General features: G+C 44.8%; 2 protein-coding genes and 1 long non-coding RNA gene across 4 annotated transcripts; 2 read left to right on the forward strand and 1 right to left on the reverse strand.

Moving 5' to 3' along the window:
• Positions 1-1893: 1893 nt before the first annotated feature.
• Positions 1894-3516, forward strand: LOC133895362 (probable indole-3-pyruvate monooxygenase YUCCA9). The gene is made up of 2 exons (XM_062335618.1): positions 1894-2984; positions 3127-3516. Exons 1-2 carry the CDS (start codon positions 1914-1916, stop codon positions 3334-3336), a joined length of 1281 nt encoding a protein of 426 aa, XP_062191602.1. The 5' UTR covers positions 1894-1913; the 3' UTR covers positions 3337-3516.
• Positions 3517-3601: 85 nt separating this feature from the next.
• LOC133895361 (mediator of RNA polymerase II transcription subunit 15a-like) lies at positions 3602-12646 on the reverse strand. 2 transcript variants are annotated; one of them, XM_062335616.1, is made up of 10 exons: positions 12331-12646; positions 11300-11411; positions 10556-10670; positions 8436-9692; positions 7720-7790; positions 5598-7025; positions 4744-5085; positions 4388-4582; positions 4218-4306; positions 3602-4095 (listed from the first exon to the last, which is right to left on the reverse strand). In XM_062335616.1, the coding sequence occupies exons 1-10, from the start codon at positions 12480-12482 to the stop codon at positions 3894-3896; spliced, it is 3963 nt and encodes a 1320-aa protein (XP_062191600.1). In that variant the 5' UTR covers positions 12483-12646; the 3' UTR covers positions 3602-3893. The 2 variants fall into 2 exon arrangements, with proteins under 2 accessions (XP_062191600.1, XP_062191599.1); XM_062335615.1 differs by having other exon boundaries at positions 3602-4098; positions 12331-12645.
• A 138-nt stretch (positions 12647-12784) lies between these two features.
• On the forward strand, positions 12785-15462 carry LOC133895364 (uncharacterized). Its single transcript, XR_009905597.1, has 2 exons — positions 12785-13487; positions 14783-15462. It is a non-coding gene; the product is annotated as an uncharacterized LOC133895364 (long non-coding RNA).
• Positions 15463-16224: the final 762 nt, after the last annotated feature.

Raw genomic sequence — 16224 nt, forward strand, 5'->3', positions numbered from 1 at the left:
GTATCTAAAGTTGCGTTCGCACCCTCGTTGCTTGTGGCTTAGGCTTTTGTTCCGCTGTGTGCTTTGATGGCCGCTAGGCCAGATTTGTAATATACAGTATGGGTTGTAACCTTTTGTACTCTAAACCATATTATTTATGCATGAAGTTTGACTGTGATATTATGACTGTTATACTGTGCGTATCAGCTACTTGATCCAGGGACTGATACAGGAGGCACAGGGGAACCCGGGCTCAGGGTTCCTGACATCTCGGCGCACACCTCGGAAATGTATAAGGTACCGACGGGTACCGGCAAAAGTGGTGATCACGACTCGTTGATAAAGTGTGCAAACTCTGCAAAGTATAAAACTGATCGATCAGCCGTGCTCACGGTCAAGAGCAGGCTTGGATTTCTTCATGATCAGTGGGGATCTTGGATGGTCGGTTTTGGATAGTCGGATGGTGGTACCTCGATGAGTTGGTAGCCGGATATGAGATATCTGGTGAGTCTGGTAGTCGGATGGAATCCGATGAGTTATCCCTTTAATGTTGGTATCGTCACATATGTTAAATAGGATTGCTAAGTCATTTTTGAGTGCTAGATTAAGATGGTATAGATGCAATAAACCTGAGTCAAGCATTTCTTACCTTAAGCATTCATGTCATATTTTTTTCACACGTGTTGAGTACTCCATGTACTCACGCTTGCCTTCTCCCGATCTCTTGATGCTGCTTAGAAGATGAGGACTTAGAGGACATCCCGGCCGATGGAGCTGAGTCCTAGGCAAAAGAGGTTTTCGACCTGAAGATCATGTTCTAGGTTGGCACTTCCCCGAACAACGCCTATGAATGTATAGAAGACCCGCTACCGCTGAAAGTTATCTTAGTATTTTCCTTTAAGACCTACGGGTACTTTTGTAATAAATCTTATCGTTGTGTAATGACACTGTTATGTTATCACTTATGACGTCACCGTATACATAAAGTTTGATCCTGACATACTGTTGCACTACCATGCAGTTACGATCCAAAAACCAGTACAATTGCGACTCACAAGATAGGTCAGTTACTACAAACATATATGGTTGTAACTTGTTACCTTATCTAGTCGTAATTATGCACTTTTTGTCATATGATCGCAATCGGGTCACCTTTGCTATCGTAACTGACTTTTTTGTCTTGTGATCATAACTCAAGTATCTATGCTGTTGTAACTGATTATTTTTTTAGTCATAACTGTGATCACAACTGGGTCACCTCTGTGCACACCCCAGTTATATCCAAAACGCAGTATAGTTGCTATCGTAACTGATTTTTTTGTCATGCGACGTAACTTAACTATCTGTGATATCGTAATTGACTATTTTCTTAGTCGTAACTAGGGTGGCACAACAATAAACTACAATGCTTCTCGTAATTATACACTTTTTATTATGTGATCGTAACTCACCTATATGTGCCGTCAAAACTTTAGTCATAACTGGGGTGGTGCGAAGGTGGCTGTAGCAACTGAGGGTGGCGCAACGTAGTTCTCAATTACATCTACGCGCAGAATAGACTCGTCGTGTATATATATATGCATGCTACACAACCCGCGCTCCTGCATCCACGCGTCCGCTCGCTCCAGTGTCTGCGCGCACCTCCCACTATTGTGGCGCCCTGCTGGACCAAGCCTTCGAGAAGAGCCCTGCCGTGAATGGAATCACTTATACGTCACTGTATACATAAAATTTAATCCTGACATACATGTGGAATGTATCTGATTTGTTCTTTTAAAACTGGGTGTGACAGAGTATAAACTTGGTATATATACCCCTAGGGTGCCCAAATGTATGTATGTATACTCCTGAGAGTATAAATTTGGTATATATACTCCACGCCCCCACACAACATACCATACGCAAAAGCAGCAGGTGTCGGCAAGCATCGACAGATGAGATCAATGGTCCAGGAGGAGGCGGTGGCACCCATGGTGCAGGGCAACGACAACAAGCAGCAGCAGCAGCAGCAGCAGTACTGGGTGAACGGTGCGCTCATCATCGGCGCCGGACCTGCGGGGCTGGCCGTGGCGGCGTGCCTCCGCAAGCAGGATGTTCCGTCCGTGGTGCTGGAGCGCGCCGACTGCATCGTCTCGCTGTGGCAGAACCGCACGTACGACCGCCTCAAGCTGCACCTCCCCAAGCGCTTCTGCGAGCTCCCCATGGCGCCCTTCCCGCCGCACTTCCCCCAGTACCCGTCCAGGGCACAGTTCCTCTCCTACCTCCACTCCTACGCCCGCCGCTTCTCCATCGCCCCGCACTTCCGCACCAACGTCACCTCCGCGCGCCGCGACCGCGCATGCGGGGTCTGGCGCGTGCAAGCCCACGTCGCCGGCCGTGGCGACGTCGAGTACGTCTGCCAGTGGCTCGTCGTCGCCACGGGAGAGAACGCCGACACCGTCGACCCCGACATCGAGGGCCTTCGCCAAAGCAGGGTCCCCGTCATGCACGCCGCCGAATACCGGTCCGGCGAGCCCTTCAGGGGCAAGCGCGTGCTGGTCATCGGCTGCGGCAATTCCGGCATGGAGGTCTGCCTCGACCTCTGCCACCACGGCGCCTCCCCCACCATGGTCGTCAAGGACTCGGTGCACGTGCTCCCGCGGGAGGTGATGGGCAAGTCCACGTTCGAGATGACGGTGACCATGATGCGCTGGCTCCCACTCTGGCTGGTCGACAGGATCCTGGTCGCCATGGCGGCGCTCACGCTGGGCGACGTCGAGCGCTACGGCCTGCGGCGGCCGGCGGTCGGGCCGATGGAGCTCAAGAGCCGGGAGGGCAAGACGCCCGTGCTCGACATCGGCGCGCTCGCGAAGATCAAGTCGGGCCAGATCAAGGTCGTACCGGAGGTCAGGAGGTTCCTGCCTCTGCCTGCCGGGGGGGCGGAGCTCGTGGACGGACGCGTCGTGGAGGTGGACGCCGTCGTGCTCGCCACCGGCTACCGCAGTAACGTCGCGTCGTGGCTCAAGGTAACAAAAAAAAAAAGAAGAGTAGTTTGGTTCGAGTTTGCCTAACTGATGGAACTAGATGAACTACTAGACGGAGCCAGCAGCACAAGATGTTAGTCTAGTTTATTATTTACTGACTAGATAGTGTTTTGGATGGATGCAGATGAAGGGGACAGGTGATTGGGAGGCCGGAGAGGAGGATGGTCTCTACGCCGTGGGGTTCACGAGGAGAGGGCTCGCCGGGATAGCTGAGGCGGCGGTGAGGATGGCGGAGGAGCTGGGCAAGGTGTGGCGGCAACAGACGATGGATCTGCAGGAGCACCCAGGGCCAGCCTCTCGTGCCTGTGATGGATCATGTGTGCATGATCAGTGAATCCGTCCTTGTAAAAAGCACTCGATCCTGTCATATGCATCTTGATCGTAAGTTGTAGCTCAAAGCATCGGAGGTAGAGCTAGGAGTGACCAGCTCCCACTGTACTAGTTTTTTTTTTTCTTTTTAAAAATTCACTGTACTAGTGTTACAGTTTGCACGCGAATGAACATCCATCTATCTCTTGCTGTTAGTATTCCCTTAGTTGCTCTCTCTATCCATTTAACGATAATGGAGCTTGAACCAAGCAACATACACACCCATAGCATACTAATAATTGGTTTTCTTTGGCATTTTGGGATGCTTCCAAGACATACATTTCTAGGTTTCGGCCAAGCACTGCTTGGTTCATTTCATAAGCTACCTGTCCTGTACATAAACAGTGCCTACTCCACAAGTACAATCACAAATACCAAAATGAACAACACACAAGTAGCAAATGCATCTTTGTTTCCTCAACTGCTAAGTATGGTATAAATATAGTCAAGTCGACACCAAAGGATGATCAGTGCCAATTAAGTCACAATATGAAGATTAGCGCCAGAGCAAGAACGAACCGATCAAGCGCCTATGCAGCTTTCCCAACAACCGTAGCTCGAACTGAAACTACCTCCTCCAGTCTGCTGAGCATACTCAGCAATCACTTTGCTGGCGCAAGCATCCCATGTCCTAGCAATCTCTCGCAGTGACATGGGCTCAGCCAGACCCCGGAGCAATATGCCAAACTTTGACTTCGCTTTTGTAGACAAGTCATCAGAGTTCCTGCTGCGGATTCACAAGCACAATGGAGCACCGTGAGTTCAACATACACCTAAAGAAGCAGGTAGTCCGTAGGCACGGCGTGATACTAATTGTGGGAGATAATAAACACAGTGGTCACACACCTTTGCTCATCTGAAAACTTATCTAGGAGCACCGGGGAGCATTTTGGGTAGCTAGCAGGAACAAGCAACCTCAATGGCAAAATTGGACTCTGCCCATGCATTCACACATAAAAGAAATGAGCCAATGATACAGGTCCAGAAAATACTAGAGCATGTGTTTCGAAGCTCACCATCTGTGCCGAAGCAAACATGGACTTCAAGCTGGGACTAACTGCAACAGCAGTAAACATACATTTAATGACTGTCCCTTCAGCCCCTTCAGATGTTGCAGCAAATGACTCGGCATCATCCTCACATACATGGAGCTCTGTGTCTATAAGCTGCTGGTTTATCTCCTGAATCTCCTCCATCAGAGCATGGTTTACCTGCAAAAAGATGCTCAGGATACCAGATAAAAATACAAGGTAACCAAAAATTTGGAGCAGCTCCCATCACTTGATAATATACATCGGCTTGAGATCCATATATGCAAGTTACTGTAAACCAAGAACTATTTTTTGGTACAAAAGTTCTAAAAGAAACACACCTCAATTTTTTGCCACTTGACACATGAGGTTGCAGTTGATTGTAGCTCAGGGGTATCTACACTATATGATTGTTTGAAGCTATCATTGACACTTCCAGCTGATGAAACATTAAGAGGCATAGCACTCGTGTCGCGTTTCATTTTCTTTGATGTACCACTCCCATCATGCGCTATGAAGTTTCTGGCTTGCAAGCGGCACTTTGTCATAGCAACGAGATCTTCACCCACAGCAGCTCTAGAACCGTTACCAGGTGCCGATCCAGCGATCCTGTCAATCATGCTGACGACAGATCCTATATCGCTAACTGCGGTAATAAGAGACTGATGCTGTGTTGTCCGCAACTGCATTGTAACACAAAGTTGAACATGAAACAAACCGGATTTTTTTAGAAGAATAATATGGACCATGACATATCATAAAAGGAAACTAATTTATGGGATACGGGTGTAAATGGCTACTTATGTACTTACCGTACAAGGAAAACAGGCTATCAGAGAAACAACTGAATTATGAAGAGAAATAAAGAACTAAAATGAATCAGGTTAATCATAAAACTTCATGCAACACATGTTTTCATATATGCAAATGGGAAGAGCCAGAAGTAGAATTAAAATTATTAGGCAGTATTGTTATCATTTGAAGAACTAGCTGACAGGTTGCCAGAAAAAGGGATGATATACCTAACTCCTCTAGCCAAACTCTTCTTCAAGCTCATATTCGTTATGCTAGTATGTTTCAGAAAATTATATGCCTATCTTTGAAATTAATCAAGTAAAACAGTATATTCGGAACAGTCCAGATCAAGCAACAAATCATTAAAAGACAGTAAATATGAAGTTGTGAAGTTACTGACTGCTTTAAGTAAGCGATCTAGAGGCCTTTCTGCTGCACTTGATTTGGTTGGAACCTGAGTTGGTACGTTAGCCTGACTTCCATCGGCACTTGTGAATTCAGCTAGCAAGGGCGACGCCGATATACCTGGTGTATTGACGGCTATTGATTGCGTTTGAGGTGCATGGGATGATGTTTGCTGATGCCCAGCTTGCCCAGTATTAGTAAGTGATGATAAATTGGACAGTGGTTTATCCGAATCCACTGGTATAGGAGATGGGGCAACAGGTGGGGATGGAGATGGAACGAATGGTGAGTTAGCTGAATGCAATGGCGTCCCAGTCTTGAGTTGAGATGGCAACAGATTGTGTTGATCAACCTGAGGAGAAGGGTGTGAAATTTGTGGGGATGATGCTTGGAGGTTTTGCGGTGAAGAAATTGGGAACACACCACCCTGTTTCAACTGCGGATAGTGGTTACCTCGTGGGCCCACCTGTTGATAAATTCCAGATTTCATTGCAGCTCCTTGTCTAACCTTTAACTCATTCACATCATTTCCAGAATGAAGCTGTGGAACCTGCATCTGCACTTGCTGTTGTTTCTGTAATTGCTGCTGTTGAAGCATTTGCTTTTGCTGTAACTGTTGAAACATCTGACGTTTCATTTGCTGACTTTGCAGCATGTGATGCTCCTGCTGTTGCTGCTTTATCTGCTGCAATGAGCTTGCGTTTGCTTGCATTGAATTGGTATTAGGCTGCATTGTACTCATCGAGTTGTGAGATAACATGTTACTACTAGACTGCTGTTGTGCATTCATTGCACCCTGCAAGGGCCCAGTGCTTCCCTGTTGCAATGCACCACTCATTGAACCATGCTGCACAGAATTAAAATTATTTCCTTGGGCAGTCTCCAAATTAGAGCCAGCCTGTGGTGTATTTGCAACATTTTGCTGTGTTGTTGGAACACCAAAGTTTGTTGCTTGAGGCACAGGTACATGCTGGACACCAGCAGCACCGGAGGACTGTACTCCTGTGCTCATATTTGGTAAACCTGCTTGAGGCATCTGATTAGTATGGTTATCATGCTGCTGCAAACCTTGGGAAGCCTGATGTTGCTGTGAAATGTTAGAGCAAGGAGCTTGCCCACCAGATTGCTGATACGATTGCTGTCCTGGTGTCTGCACAGGCTTCCTTCTTTGTGAATTAAGGATACTGATAATTTGCTTCTCGTATACAGGGATTTTCTCCCTGAAACCTGGCTGAATACTGCTCTTGTTGATTTGCAGGAAATGCAATGTGCGCTCCAACATTACTTTAAAACCCTTCATCCTTTCATACTGGTCCATTTGCTTTTGAGGTAGCATGTGGTTGTCAACATATTGTAGCTTCATAGATATCTTATTGTACAAATCATTGAGTTCTGCAAAGTACTGGTCTTTTAAGACCTTAATCTGTGAAAAAATAAAACAAAGAACAAATAAGTTTGTTGATGAGGCTACATGGAGATGAATATAGGAAAGGAAGATATTGATAGGAAAGGAATACATTGAATGGAGCATGGTTCATCATTAAGTTACAAATAGGATACAGATAGTTCGGTAGCAATTACAAGCAGGACTGCACGAATTCGAAATAAAATGGGAACTACGCCACCCATTAAAGGAATCATGTATTTTTAAAAATAAATTTGATTAGTTAACTTTATGATCAAGAAAATACTGCAAAAAAAAAATTTGTCACCTTAAGACATCTAGACATCACGTGCTCCACAGTCCACAAACACAAAGATCCCTTATATATTTTAAAGGACTGCCAGAATTTAGCATATCTACATACCAATACCATACTAATGTGTCAGTACAAATTTCAATCCCAACTTTATTTGAGAAAGGAAAGAAAAAAGAGAGTTGATTGGTGGAAAACAGACCAAAAGAAAAGCACGAAAAAGGAATTGAGGGGCAACAGGAAGTGGAGGAAAAATCCAAACATTTTAGTACACAACATTGCTGCTTATTTCATCTTATATCAATCTAGATCAGTGCGATCTCAAATCTCTCTATTCTGGATGCTGTTTTTCATGAACTTTAGAAATGTGCAAGCAAGTTGAAAGCTTGGGAATGCCAATGGGATTGTAGCATGCTTTACCGTTTGATATAACTCCTCTTGCCAATCTCCTGCACCTGGATGATCAGTTTGAGCAGTGGAGTCCACAGATGCTGCAAAGAAAGGTTGTCAAAACTCAAACAAGAACCTAATGACAAGAAATCAAATAGCAAGCTAGTACAACATGGAACGGGATGTAACCAGCGAGTGGAAAATTGATTGCTAACTACTGGAAAAGAAAGTTACAACAGTGAACCAAAGGTCAGATTACAAAAAAAAATGCAGAGTAGCATTTAGAGCAATATTTGTCAAAGTTTAGGAGCTCGTTGAGTGAAATACTGAAAAGATCAACTTAGTAAAAAAACAAGATCAACTTAGTCAACAACTCAACATGACAGTCAGTGTGGACTGCAGTATATAACTGCATCTGAATCATGCATATACGTTTTTCATCTCCAATTTTTTTAGTCCAAACAATTTGAAGCTTGCTCCCGCAGTATAAGCATTGCCTTCAGAGAATAAGGTGGAACCAAAGAAAATTCAGATCCCTATGGTGGCTAAAACTGCAAGTGAAAACTAAGGTTTTGTTCATATATATAGGGCTACAACAAAGACCGATGGTAAGCATAATATGACCTTAGCTTCAAGAGAAAATACCCAAAAAAAGGGTAGGCTTACACAAGAACGTGGGGAGACATTAGAGGGTAGAACAATAAAAGGATACCGTGCTCTGCAAAGGCAGTATATGAGGAACTTACTACTGGATGAAACTTCTTGAAGACCCCTCTGTGCCTGAATATATTGCTTTTGTTGATCAATATTATTCTGCTGCAAGAGCATGCCAGCTGAAGTTTGAAGTCTTTGTTGCATTGAAGGTTGCTGTTGCATTCCCAATTGCTGTTGCAATTGATTAGACTGAGACTGGTACTGCGGCATTATATGCTGCTTTGGTTGCTGAAGTTGGTTCTGCTGAGATTGAGGTTGCATCAAACCCATCGATGGCTGCTGAGCATGCTGTTGCTGCTGCGGTTGCTGAATTGCTGCTTTTGTTTGTTGTAACATATGCATTCGTTGAATGTTGGAAACATTAGGCACAGTTCCAAGAAGCTGCTGCTGCTGCTGCTGCTGCTGTAGACTTGACATATTTGCCTGGGAGCCCAATTGTTGTGGCTGGTGCAAGGACATAGACTGCTGGTTCAGCATCTGCTGTGTTTGCTGCATATTCAAAAGATTATTTGACTGAACTGGTAGCCTTTGTTGCTGTTGCATCTCTACAGCATTATTCTGTTGACCGATTAATTGATTTTGTTGTAAATTTGGCTGCTGGCTCATTAACTGTTGCTGCTGTTGTTGCAAAGGAATGTTGGGCTGCTGAGTTGGCTGAGCCTGTTGCAGAGAAGGCTGCTGATGCATGGAGGACTGTGGATGTTGCTGTTGCCTCACAACAGATTGTGTAGGTTGCTGGAGTAGTGATTGCACAGATTGTTGAACTGAGTTCAATGGATTCTGTTGAATACCACTCTGAGACTGCATGGCCATCGGCTGTGTCTGTGGAATGGACTGCCCAGGCTGAAGGCCAGATGACATTTGCATCATGGGTTGCTGCGAAGATTGCAACTGTGTTGACTGCAACAAAGATTGCTGCTGCTGTGCGTGTGGCTGCATAAGTGAACTCTGCTGCAATTTCTCTCTCATCAACATTTGCTGCTGCTGATAAATTAATTGATTTTGTGCTTGTTGCTGCTGCTGCTGCCTTCCTACCATTTGCCTTTGTGCAGCATACATATCTTGTGTAGCACCTTGTGCCAAGCCATTGTTCATAGTGTTTTGTGGCATGCCAGACATATTCTGCAGCGTTGATGCATGGCCAACACTCGGCAAGCTCTGACCAAGACTAGGGAGAGAAGAAGCTTGTACAGATGTAGAAGTATTTGGCTGCCGGGTCTGTTGCTGAGACATCAAGGGGATTGCTGATGACTGTGCTGGATTACTGCCTTGTGGAGGAAGTCCAGGTGCTGTTTTAGAAAATATACCATATGAATGTTAAAACAAGGAATGCTTACTTTAAAATTGTAAAAGGCACACAGAAGCACTCAAAGCAGCGTGTCGCAGATAAAATTGAGACAGTAGTGAGCTTCTACATTTTTTGAAGAGAAAAAAAAGCATGTATACTGAAGAAATTAGGAACTGGGCAACTGATTTGCAACTAAACATTGGTTCCTTTGAGGAAGCTGGGAAGCAGACCTCGTTAACTTAATCTGACCAGGAATCGAAATTAGAAGGAAAGACAGAACAAATAAAATTTGAGGAAAAACTAAAGATGGTCCGTGTCTACTTTAACTCATAGCCACAGAACTGTAAGCTGGCTCCAACCTAAAGCTGTTACATGGAAACTATCATGGTATAAGCATTTACAGTGCATCACTTTACAAATCATTAAATAAACATCTAGACTATGATAGTCCATGAAATTAGCAATAACAACATTTCTCCTTCAAAAGATACAGTAGAAATTAAATAAACAGTGAAGAAGCAAAATGCAAACAACTTAGATAACATGTGTAAGTAGTACAAAATATGCATTCCACCAGTGATTGCACAACCTCTCTAAACATGGTATCTCCACCAATCAGATGGTTTACCCTCTCCACTCTCTAGAATCAGTACCACCATAAAATACATATGGTCACCAATTAATCTAACGCAATTAACCATTTCCAGCAGCCATAACTTACAAGTTTGGCACAGCTAATGTAGTGACGTCCGAGGTGAACAAAACATATTGCCTCCAAATATCTTACTGGTAGTCGAACTTTTTAGAAGCAAATACATTGACAGAGAATAAAAAGTGTAACATAGGATTTGCTATGTGTGATACCTGGGCCGTGGAGATTGGGATTTGGAATCACTTGAGAATTTCCAGGGTTTTGTTGTGACTTTGTCTGACTCTCCATAGAGAGCATTTTCAAAGAAATCTTCCGCAAATAATCCGACTGAGTAATACAAAAGAAAAGAATTTTAAGTTGTTGATTTGTAATGATACGAATATATAAGTGCAAGTTGTATCGATTAATAATATCTTGCTACCTGTATATCCTACAGTGATTACCACAGTTGAAAAGGAATTGCTTCTCTTTGTTTCGTGCTAAGGGAGTTAAGATGTTTGATACAAGAAATATGATTATATAATATTGCATTTCCCATAAAACACTTTAACAGATTACTCCCTTTCTAATAGAAGGTTGCTTCAGAAATATACCAATTTCAGGTGCATGGCAGTGTATGTGATTTATACAAACATGAATGGCTGAATAATGGACTGATGTAATTCAAGGTTCAACACTCATAACTTCAACATGACCATTGGGAAAACTGGTCCACCCGTGCATTGCACTACTGTTTATGCTAACATGGTAAAAAATATATAAGAAATATTTGTTACTAATTACACGGATGGTTTTATGTGATTTTTAAAAAAAAAACACTTAAAAGTGACCTAAAGAGTCTTTCAGATTGTTCACAGATCACTCTTTTCTATTATTGACCCGTCCACTTTGGAACTCCCAAAGCTCAAAGTTCTGGTTTCCGCCTGTAGAAGGTAGCAAAGTTACGCTAAATGTACCTGGTTGGTTGCTGCAGTATAGATCTTCTCTTCAAATCGCACAGCAATTTTTTCAAGCTCACTCAGTCCCTCTGGCACTGATACTGGAAGGTGCTTCTTCAGAGTCTCCATTCTACACATATAAAGCAAGATGTGATATCGTGAGAGATATGCTGCTTATGAGAAATGTGTTTTGTCTACAATTTAATGTCTGGTCAAACGAGTAAGCCAGGTGCCCGATTTATGTACATAAATATTGTATTAGTTTCCCAGTGCCAGAAGTTGCATGTAATTTGTGGACAGCTATAACATCACGCACATCCATGTGGTCAAACTGGCTATGAGAGCAGCACGAATTAAAATGGACATGTTTAATTGGCAGGCATATACATGATCCAATAAATAGACGAGGGAGGGAAAAACATTAGTATTTGGTCAAGTCATGAGTTGTCACCATTTGCACGGAAGGTGGATTAGATCTTCATTCCGACTACCCTAGCAAAATCCATGGTCTACCCGATGTGATGGAACATGATTGCGAGTATTTCATGTGTGTTTATGGTGCAGACGCAGCCTTATGATAAAAATTTTGTATCTTTCGGCAAATAAACTTGTGGCTTCTGCCTGCTATTAATTTTGATAATTCGATTAGGCAGTTGGGCGGATTCAAGACATGATGTAATCTAGATAGGATTACACTAGGCATGGATCGGACGGCATGAATACAATTGCATCCATCCCTCTGTTGAGGATTAATGGGTCGGAGATCTGTGGGCAACCAAAATTAATGCACAGCACGCACGCACACAGAGAGAAGATGTACTTGAGGTAGCTAATAACCGGGGGCATCGTTCAAAAGCTGAAAACTTTTGAGCTAAGAAGATTGTTTGTAGCGGGGGATGCAGATAGAAAATCATAAATCGGTCTTTGTATACGGATGGATCGACAAATCCTAGTGGTATCTAATTAGAAGGGGGAAAGGGGGTCGTGAAGAAATGAAAAGAATACTACGACCTGTTTAGAAAGAAAATTGATTTGGGGTCGAAGCTTACATCTTATTGACGATCCTGCTGCGCGCCTCGGGCTGGAGTTGGGCGCGCCAGTCGCCTCCGGCGGGGGCTGGGGCGTTAGGGTCGACGCCGCCGGCGGCTGCGACGGCGGCAGGGTCGGCCCCCTGGGTGGGCCGCCAGTTGGCGCCGTCCATGCGATTTGATTTCCGATTTGAGTCTAGGGCTTGGATCTCACCACCAACAGGAGGAATCGATGGCGAGCGATGGGATCCGAGCCGAGGAGGAAGAGGGGGAGAGGAGGGGAGGAGCGACTGAAATTGAGCAGGAAGGGAATGAATGAGAGAGAAAAGCCAAGGTCAGATTAAAAAACACGCAAGGCGTGTTCCGTCCGTCCGGAATATTCCTTCGCTCTGTCGTCGCCTCCTCCATCGTCTGTCCATCCGTCCGCATGCGCCGACATGTGGGACCGAATCAGCACCCACGCCCGTGCCCGCAGTGTCCCAATCGCTCCCCCGCGCCTTCCTCGCCACCTCCTCCCTTCGCGCCATCGCAGCCTGGGCTCCCCCGCTCTCCTGGGTTTTCCACGCTGCCGCAGTCTCCCAGGTTTTCCGCGCCGCCGCAGATTCTGCCACCGTTTGGTCCTGCTTCCTGCCCCGCGACCCCCCCCCCCCGCTTCCGCAACCTGCAGCCGGCACAGCCCTCCCCCATCCTGCTGCAGCAGTCCGGATCTGCTGCAACCCACCCAGAAAAAGTCGTCGCTCACCTCCATCCACAGCAGCACTGGTCGCCGCCACCTTGGGTCCTACTTCGAGCAGCAGCGGCCACCTCCTCCCTCCACCACTTCGCTGCCCTCTCGGTGCGCCGTCACCACCGCGCCACCGTCCCGGTTCTCCACCACCGCTGACGACCTGCACAGAAAAAAGGGGGCACCGAAACCCAAGTCGCCGCCGGCACAGAAATCGCCGCCTCGCGCCCGCTGCTCGACCGCCTCGTCGCCGACTTCTTCGATCGCGCCGTCAAGGACCCAAGGAGGCGGAGGTCTTGAGGTTGGATTGTGACCGGGAGGTTGAAGGAGACTAATGGCTTCGATATCAGATAGCGAGATGACGAATCATGAGAGCATATGGGAGTTGGATCAGAACCTTGATCAGCCCATGGATGAGGAGGCTAGCAGGCTCAAAAACATGTACAGAGAAAAGGTCAGAGATTGAACCTTGCATGTTAAATTTGACCCTTCTTTTGTAAAAAAAAAAATGCTTTCCTGGACACCTATCATGGTTTCTAGCTTAGTCTCTGCTTGCATTTGGAAGAAAAATGAGTAATTTTTTTTATGGATGATTCAGTATGTGTTGATGGTTTGGGGAACCATTTCGATTTTAAAAAGATTGGAGATCGTATGATAGAATTTCTGTCACTGTTGGTTTCCCTATGTCTTTTTGACAATGTGTATATATCGTGTTCTAATTAAGCTAGAGTCAAACTGAAATCTGTTTATTTTGTTCATGCAGAAGTTTTCATCAATTTTGTTACTACGGCTCGCATTTCAGAGCTTGTTGTAGTCGACTTAGGTACATCCCGTTGTATGTTTTCTACAATACCTTCCCTCGTGGAGTAGATGATGACGAGGGTGTTATTGGAGCTCTTTCCTTGATCATTTACACCATCACTCTCATTCCTCTTATGGAGTATGTCTTTATTTGTCTTGGGGGCAAATGATAATAGTCAGTGAGACATCACATTCTGTCAAAGCTTGGAATGTGCTGCTTCCTTTTTATTTGTTTGCTGTCTGTGAGAAATATGAATACAATTGTTAGAAAAAAATTGTATGTTCGTAAAATACCAGGATTTGAGTATGAGATAGGAATTTACAAAGATTATGCAATTTGCTATTTGATTAGGTTGGCAGAATCCCGTAATCTCTCCTACTTAAAAAATAAGTAATCCATGTATCGTTAGCGTTTTCCGGCCTCCGCTCAGCTCTTCGTCCGCCCGCTCGTCCGCCCCGCACACATCGTCCGTCCAATCAACTTCCTCCTCCACGATGCCCTTCGCCTCATCCTAGACATCCTCCGTGCCGCCCCCAGCACTCCTCCACCCGAGCGCCCTCTCCAAAAGCCACCCCCTGCACTCCTCGTGGTGCCATCCCTCGGGAACTCCTCCTCGCGCCGCCTCCCGACACCGCCCCCGGGCACTCCTCCACGCGAGCGCCCCCTCCCGACTCCGCCCCCCTGCACTCCTCGCGTCGCCATCCCCCGGGAACTCCTCCTCTTTTATTTGTTCAATTTTGATTATTTTTTTAATTTTAAAATATATGCTGTTGTCCATAGAACAAGTTTAGTTGTGTTCAAACGAAACAAGCATTTAAGTTTGTTATATTGTCTCGTTAGGACAAGTTTATTTTCAAACCATACATATTTTAATTCCCGTTCTGTTGCAAATACATAAATAAATTTATTTTCCATGTAGTGTAGTCTCATGTGATGACATGTTGCAGGTTCTGCAACCTTAAAAGCGCCTGAAGGTTGAGCCGGTTGGGCCTGGCACCGGGGAGAAGCTTTGAGGCCTAACATTGCTCCAATTAACCTGTCACATGAGAATCTAACTGAACATTTGCTTCCCAGGCTAATGAAAAATTGAACAGCAGGAACATGGAGCAGCATATCTTTATAGCATAACTGGGCATTTGGGCTGGACTATTTGGAAAAATCAGGAATAATGCTTGTCTCATACATAATATGCCTGTTGATCCAATTGAGTGGTTCTTATGATGTGTTCTTAGTTGGAATTTTCGCCTGCTCTGAAGAAAAACGAGGAGGGTGAGAAGTTGCAATGGGAGCTCAACAACTACGCGGAGTTGCGATAGATTTTAACAACCTGGCGAAACAATGGGTACCCTTGCATAGAAGATTGATGGGTCAATCATTAAAACATGATGGATGATCTACTTCTGATAAAACATCTCATGAGATAGTGACATGTGCTTTTGTTTTTCAGTTTAGTTAGTTGTGATGGTCTATAATCTTGAGTCTTTTATTGCTTTTAGCTCAGAACTTGGTTGTTTGGCATGGGGTTACCTCGTTGTGTCAAACCTTGAGATTTATATTTTGTTCATGTAGACTACACTTGTGTTTGTAATGACTAATGAATCTGTATGGATTGTTTTTTTAATGAAAACTAAGTCTTATCTCTACTGCTTAAATATTTTGAAGGCAGGAAATATTCATGGTGCGATGCTGTCAATATGAATTTGAATAATGGATATCGTTTCGCATGAATTGATTTTCGTTATAGCCCCCACTCACGTGAATCACCTTGAATGCAGGATTATTATTCTGTTGTAAAGCACGGGCATTCAGCTATAACAATAAACAATTAACCATTTAATTTTTTTGCTAGAACTTAACCATTTAATTAATTTGAGCAAACGAACATAATGCTAAGAGCAAACCTTTTTCTGTATTGAAGGTCTTCTACAAAATGTTGGAGTAGAAACAACTCCCGAGTCAAGGAAAAGATGGTTGTTATCTCACGTCATTATTTTGCACATGTTTCATCAAGTCAACGGTATTATCTCATGCAGATTTTTTATCCCGTTGCAACACACAGGCATTCATCTAGTCAAGGTCAGAAAGAAAGTCCGAGTGGGCCGGTCCACCATGGGCCGCCCAATATCTAGCCCGTTGGATCTTCATTCTCTCTTTCCAACAAGACATCCGGCTCCAGCCGCCATCTCTCCTCCTCTTCCACCTCTAAGACCGTCTCCAACAGAGGCCGTTTTCGCGCCGCAAACTACTGTAGCATAAATTTTACGGAGCGAAGTCGGCCGCAAGTGACTCCAACAGACGCGGTATCGACTGCAACAGGGATGCGGGGTGGCGAGCGGTGTCGGCAAAGATACGGAGCGATGCGGTGTCCTCAACCCTGTGCGCGAGCGGA

Source organism: Phragmites australis, chromosome 16 (genome assembly GCF_958298935.1).
Source record: "Phragmites australis chromosome 16, lpPhrAust1.1, whole genome shotgun sequence".
In the NCBI taxonomy this organism is placed as follows: Eukaryota; Viridiplantae; Streptophyta; class Magnoliopsida; order Poales; family Poaceae; genus Phragmites; species Phragmites australis.